At 52.6% G+C, this 7,088-nt stretch overlaps 1 protein-coding gene across 1 annotated transcript; it reads right to left on the minus strand.

Moving 5' to 3' along the window:
- Positions 1-1,734: 1,734 nt before the first annotated feature.
- Positions 1,735-3,332, minus strand: LOC144892669 (uncharacterized). The gene is made up of 2 exons (XM_078780646.1): positions 2,863-3,332; positions 1,735-2,724 (listed from the first exon to the last, which is right to left on the minus strand). Exons 1-2 carry the CDS (start codon positions 3,229-3,231, stop codon positions 1,876-1,878), a joined length of 1,218 nt encoding a protein of 405 aa, XP_078636772.1. The 5' UTR covers positions 3,232-3,332; the 3' UTR covers positions 1,735-1,875.
- Between the last annotated feature and the right edge of the window lie 3,756 nt (positions 3,333-7,088).

Genomic DNA, 7,088 nt, shown 5'->3' on the forward strand with positions numbered 1-7,088 from the left:
GCCCCCTGGCGACCGGCGGCGTCCGGGGTGCAGGGATGCCAGGTGGGATGCCCCTGCCTGCCCCTGGGATGGGTGCAGGACCGGGGGGCGGTGTGGCGGCGGGGCTGGGCGGTGCCGGGGGTCCGCCCGCAGGGGGGCGGCCCCGACGTGGGGGTCGGGCCACTGGCGGTGGATGGTCCACATCGAGGTGGGCCGGCTTGAGGCGGTCTACCGAAACGCGGTCAGGAGTACCGCCAATGTCCAGGGTGAAGTGCTTCGCCCCGGTCTCCAGCACGCGGAAAGGCCTGTCGTACGGGGGCCGCAGTGGTGTCCGGTGGGCATCGTGGCGGACGAAGACGTACTCCGCCATGCGAAGCTCCGGGGCGACGTGCGTCAGTGGGTGCCCGTGGCATGCCATTGGTACCGGGGCGAACCTCTGGGCGGTCTCTTGCAGAGCGGAGCGCTGCTGTGCCGTGGACCATGGTGCCGTGGAGTCGGGGAGGAACTCGCCCGGCACCCGCAGCGGTTGCCCGAAGACCAACTCCGCCGCGGATGCGCGCAGGTCCTCCTTGGGCGCCGTCCGGAGGCCCAGCAGGACCCAGGGGAGCCTGTCGACCCAGCCGCCATCGCGGAGGGTGGCCCGGAGCGCGGCCTTCAATGAGCGGTGAAATCGCTCACACAGGCCGTTAGCCTGGGGGTGGTAGGCCGTGGTTCGGTGCAGCCGGACCCCGAGCCCCTGCGCGACCGCCCCCCAGAGCTCCGAGGTGAACTGGGGGCCGCGGTCGGACGAGATGTCTGAGGGGGCGCCAAACCGGGTGACCCAGGTGGCGATGAAAGCCTGCGCGACATCGGCCGCCGTTGTCGACGCCAAGGGCACGGCCTCCGGCCACCGGGTGGTGCGGTCCACCATGGTGAGGACGTAGGTGAAACCCCGCGAGGGGGGCAGAGGTCCCACCAGGTCCACGTGGACGTGGTCAAACCGGCGTTCCGGCACCGTGAACGGGGCCAACGGGGCCTGGGTGTGCCGGTGCACCTTGGCGCGCTGGCACGCGAGGCACGTCCTGGCCCAGCCGCGGACGGCCTTCCGGAGGCCATGCCAGACGAACTTGTCGGCGATCAGCCTTTGGGAGGCCCTCGCGCCCGGGTGGGACAGGCCGTGGATGGCGTTAAACACCTGGCGCTGCCAGCCCGCGGGCACGATGGGGCGAGGACGCCCGAGGGAGACGTCGCACAAGAGGGCCGCGCCTACGCCGTCGAACGGCACCTCGGTGACGCGGAGGCCCGTGACGGCGGTCCGCAAGGCCTGGACGTCGGGGTCAGCGGCCTGGTCCGCTGCCATCCGGGCATAGTCGATGCCGAGGTGGACTGCATGGGCGACGGCCCGGGAAAGGCAATAGTCTAGTAGGAAGACTAGGTCCCCCTGCACCGCCCGGAGATATACTTCTAATCAGTGTTTCTAGATTGGAAAAAATGTGTAGAAAATGACTAGCTATGGCCCCAAGCTGAAAAAATGTCCCACATACCATTTTTATGCAAATTACTGCTGCCATTATCAAAAAAACGATTTTTGACATATCTCAGCCAATATTGCAGATAATTGAAAAATGAAGGTGTCTAGACCCATGTTTTGAAGGGCATAGATCATGATAGAACTATTCATAACATGATTACATGTGTCTATGGTATACTAGTATGCTAATTAGTGCTTTATTTACAAAATAATCACAGTTTTACGAAATAATAGACTCATATTAAGGTCCGTCTACACAGACGTTAACACAAAGTTTTATTTTTCTAAATATTACAACTGTCAAAATAGTCCTAGCACTCAATGTGACCACTCTTCTCTTGCTTGTTTTAGATAAACATCATTAGCATTAGTGATTCTACACTGAGTCAGTCATCATCATTTTCATCGAAATCGTCAGAGTCAAACTCTTCTTCTCCTTCCTCTTCCTCCTCCTCTTCGTGCTCTCCTGTGTTCAGAAGATCCACCAGTGAGGTTGGTAGGATGGGACCACTGGACCACATTGGTTTCAACAGTCCTTCATCAGTCCTTATCCATCCTTGCTCCTCATAAGGTTTTGGCTTTTCGATGATAGGTTGATCGGCTCTTTTGTACAATGCTACGCGGTGGTTCACACGCTGGATGTGCGGCTTCAGGGCAGACTGGCATGGAGGAAGGCGAGCCAGATCAACCTTGGACTTGGATGTGAGGGTCTTGTCCTCTCCCACCATTTTTCGTAGCAGCTTGGCACGGACAATGTCCACTGATGACTCGCGACTCTGGCCGTACATCACACAGGTGAATTTTTCTAACTGCCTCTCCACCTCAGGGTTGGCATCCCAGTTGTCACCCAGTTCACCGAATGCCCTGTGAAACCTGGGATTCTTCTCCAGCTTTTTCAAGGGCCCGACTTTTCCCTTCCCTTTGAAGGCACTGGTGCAGTCTTCTCCGCTGAACACATAGTACCCCAGGAGAGTGGCACAGTAGTCCTCTCCCAGGGATTCTGCCAGCTCAGAGACGTTGACAAGTTGGCGATGCTTCCCTGACCCTGTATCCAGGTACACCGTCAGCTTGATGTTGTGGGCATGGTGGAGCAGGATCAGGAGGATGTCTGTGTCCGGTGTTCTGACTACAGCGTTCTTGTATCCGATGGTAGCAGCATGATGGAGGTACAGAACCACCCTGGTATCAGTCTCTTCCTGGTTGCTGTAGATCGTGGGGAGTTCACGTACCTCGACCTGAAACACAAAAAGGCACCGCATTTCAATCACCAGTCACTGCCAGTTTCAGATCTAGACAAACATCACAGGTAATCACCTTTTTTTCAGGAAAAATTACAAATTGAATCGCCATTCACGAAGGGCTTTCAATTTTACCTTGCCATTCGTTGAGGCAAGTTGGTGGGCCTTCCCCTCCACGATCAGCACAGCCATCTCTGTTCTCTCCAGCCTGGTAGCTGCCTCTTGTCCACTCCACACTTTCAGAAGAAGCTGGCACATCTGCTTTTTGTTGTCGTCATTTGCAAGGAACATTTTGAAGTCATATGGCTTCCTGGTTGCTGGTCCAGCCAGAATGATCTTCTCTGAGCTGCCCCGCCTCAGCCTTTCCTGCGCTTTGATTGACTCAGGATGGTAACTGTCAGTGGAGAACAGAAAGTGCTGCTTGGCCACCATCTGATCAAGCACCTGCAAGCATATCTCACCACATGTTGGGGGAAGGTTGGCAAGGGTATGCAGCAGCGCCATTCCATCCTGGATGAACAGGGCATCCTTGGGGTATTGCAGATCTTGTGGTGTGGTGTCCTCTAAAAGGTAGTGCAGAATGGAGGCTTTGTTGGTTTTGCAGAAGAACCAGTTTTGCAGAAGAAAGTTGAGACTTCATCCAGGACCTTGGCGAGAGCAGTTTCCAACTCCAAGGCGAAATCGTAGCTCTCAGAGTGTCCAAGCCTGTGTAGTATTGTGGTGAGCTGTTTGCTTCGGAACAGGTGCCTTACAGTCACACAGAGGAGAATGTGCTTTGGTAACTTCCATTTTCCATCTGACACTGCACGGCACAGATCTTGTCCAATGGAGAAGACCAGACGCTTCACCTTTTCTGTCTCGATGCCCTCCTTGCCAGTCATTAGCACGCTGAGAAAGCGGACAAGGTCTGGAGGTAGGATGTCTTCAGGATTGAGCTCCATGTCTTCAGCTGTTGGTGGCCATGGTTGGTCTTTACACTCTCTGAAAGCCTGTAGAATACCCTGGCGAAGTTGGAGGGCAACATTTTGGTTCTTGTTTGTGCTTCCGAGTGTGAATGCTCGTGCGAGAGCATTGGAAACTGTTATGTTTGAGCTGTGCACAAGCCAGAAAGAAATGACATCACATTTGTCATGATCAACCTTCGTGAAGTGGATATGCTCCTTGATTGGGTCATTCTGTAGGCGTTTCAGTAGTTTCTCTGACCGATAATTTGAGTTCTCATATCCATTCAGTTTCAGTTCCTCGACATAGAGCAAGCGCAAGGAAGAAAGCTGTAGAACTTTATTCTGCTGGATGACCTGGGTTTGAATGTGTTCCAGTACTGAGTTGAATGCCTTTTCATGGGCGGCTGACATGCAAGCCTGCTCCTTTGGTGCTTCGGCTCTGTGAATCGCACGCTCATAGTTGTAGAATGCTGTGCGGAAAGCTTTAAAACATGACGGATGGTGTTTGGCCTCACATGCAAAGAGGTCTTTGTTTTTCACCTTTCGATGGAGTCGATAGAGACCCATTTTCTCAGCCCGTGTTTCGATTTGCTCCCATGCATTTTCTTTGTTTTTAAAGGATGGGAAGGTTGTAGGCCTCTCAGTATTGCGATGAGCATCTTTGGTCTCAACTTTCTCACAAAATATACACTCTGGCGGGAAGATGGGTTCAGCAGAACCTCCTGGTTTACGAGGAGAGTGATGCCATGATGAGGTTGATGGCCCTGGTTCTGTATCATCTCCCAGACGATGAAAGTGGCGGACAAAGTGCTTATAACACTTGCTGTGATATCCTACTCTTTCTAGGTCATCAGGAAGAGTTGCCGGGATCTGATCACATACTGATTGCATACGACATGGGGAGTCATGCGGTTGGTTGAGACGTCTATCCCGGATCTTTTGAAGCAGTTGCAGTTTTTCTGAAGCAGATCCTTTAATTTTACGGAGGGGCGTGAAATCCCCATGATCAGACATGGATGGTACATGAAGGATGCATGTAGGAGGAGAGCTTTGGGCTGCAGGTTCTACACTCCGTTTTCTTTTGGGCATGCTTGCTGTCGATGTCTACCATCACTGTTAAATGACAAATAAGAAATCACGAATGATGTTAAAAGTGCCTGTGAAAGGAGGCTCTGAGTTTTCAGTGAGGTAACAGAGGTTCTGAGTCATGTTCTACACTAGGGTACTTTTTAGCTGACTAAACCATGTTTAGTGGCATCAAAAGTGCTAATAGCTAAAACATCTAAATTCTTCCACACTAACGTTAGCTATCTAGGCCAATGAAACATTGTGCTAAGTTACTGTAGCTAGCTCAGCTGTCGTGCCTCTTTCTGGTTCAATTCATATACAGAAGTCAACAGATATGTCTCATGTTTGGCATTAACAAAAGTTTAAGTTACACCGACATTAGGAACATACTGTACATAGATGAGGCTAGCTTTAACGTTAGCTAACATGGTGCTAGCTGGCTCAGCTGTTATTCTGCCTGTTTATGATTTCATGCAGAAACTGAAGTCAAGAGTGTGAGTAACATTATAGTTAGCATCTTACCTGGCTAGATTGGAGGATGAATACCAAGAACAACACACAGATGGAATGGAAGACTGAACTTTCAACTGAGGTATTCAATAACATCAACGTTACCAATTGATACGAGCGCGCGACATTACCAATTGATACGAGCGCGCGAGCGCGCATGTTACATGGATGGAAATGTAAAATGGCAGCTATAGCAGCACTAATTTGGATCTCTAGTCTGTCATTTCTGCACTGTGATTGGATAACATAAAAAAATATGTTTGGGAGTTAACAGCAGGAGTTGGTAGATTTTACGTGGGCTGGGTGAGAAACCTTTAAATAAGCAAGTGAAAATCTCTCGCAATACAAAGTCAATGGTGGGAAGAAAAGTTGAGTGGTACCAATGTTACTGCCAATGTCCCGCCCCTATGCAAGACTCAGGAGCATCTTGTTGACATTTAACCTTGAAAATACCTGGGTTTAGACCCCTTATGTACCATGTTAAGTTATCTGCAGTATTAACGTATCCTTATCATTTGTAAAACTGATTATTTTGTAATTACAGCATTAATATGCATACTAGTATACCATAGACACATGTAATCATGTTATGAATAGTTCTATCATGATCTATGCCCTTCAAAACATGGGTCTAGACACCTTCATTTTTCAATTATCTGCAATATTGGCTGAGATATGTCAAAAATCGTTTTTTTGATAATGGCAGCAGTAATTTGCATAAAAATGGTATGTGGGACATTTTTTCAGCTTGGGGCCATAGCTAGTCATTTTCTACACATTTTTTCCAATCTAGAAACACTGATTAGAGGTATATCTCCGGGGGGTGCAGGGGGACCTAGTCTTCCTACTAGACTAAATCCACCACCGGGTTGTCCTTCCCCGTGACGTGCTGGATGTCCGTCGTGTACTCGGACACGGCCGAGAGGTGACGCTGCTGCCGGGCCGACCACGGCTCGGTGACCTTGCCCATCGCGAAGATCAGCGGCTTGTGGTCGACGAAGGCAGTGAACGAACGGCCCTCGAGCAGATGGCGGAAGTGCCTGACCGCCAAGTGAAGCCCGAGCAACTCGCGGTCGAAGGTACTGTAACGGCGTTCGGGCGGGCGAAGCTGCCGGCTAAAGAACGCCAGCGGTTGCCAAGCTCCACGCACCCATTGCTCGTGCACCGCGCCCACCGCGTAGTCCGAGGCATCGGTGGTGAGGGCGATCGGTGCATCGGGCGCCGGGTGCGCGAGCATGGTGGCATTAGCCAAGGCGAGCTTCGCGCCCGTGAACGCCGTGTCCATCTGCTCGGTCCAGGTAACGTCGCCTTTGCCCGGCTTACCACGGAGAGTTTCGTGCAGGGGGCGCAGGAGCTGGGCGATACGGGGCAGGAACCGATGGTAAAGGTTCACCATGCCCAGGAACTCCTGCAGCCCTCTGATCGTGCGGGGGCGCGGAAACCCCTTCACCGCCTCCACCTTGGCCGGCAGGGGGACGGCTCCGTGCCTGGTGACACGGTGCCCCAGAAAATCGATTATGGCGGCGCCGAACCGGCACTTTGCGGGGTTCACAATCAGGCCATGCTGGCCCAGGCGTTCGAAGAGCGTGCGGAGGTGGCGTAGGTGCTCTTCGCGGGTCGCGCTGGCGACGAGGATATCGTCCAGGTAGACGTAGACAAAATCCAAGTCGCGCAGGACGCTGTCCATCAGTCGCTGGAACGCCTGAGCCGCATTCTTCAGACCGAAGGGCATGCGCAGGAACTCGAAGAGTCCGAATGGCGTGATGACCGCCGTCTTCGGGACATCCTCCGGCCTGACGGGGACCTGATGGTAGCCGCGTATGAGGTCCACCTTCGAGA

This window comes from Myxine glutinosa, chromosome 6, assembly GCF_964187855.1.
Source record: "Myxine glutinosa chromosome 6, kmMyxGlut1.1, whole genome shotgun sequence".
Classification (NCBI taxonomy): Eukaryota; Metazoa; Chordata; class Myxini; order Myxiniformes; family Myxinidae; genus Myxine; species Myxine glutinosa.

What these genes read in the sequence shown, in the direction of transcription:
- LOC144892669 (XM_078780646.1), bottom strand. Translation starts at nt 3,231, where the DNA reads ATGGCGCTGCTGCATACCCTTGCCAACCTTCCCCCAACATGTGGTGAG. An exon ending in TTGCCTCAACGAATGGCAAG is followed by an intron (nt 2,725 to 2,862) that starts GTAAAATTGAAA and finishes TTTGTGTTTCAG; the next exon opens with GTCGAGGTACGTGAACTCCC.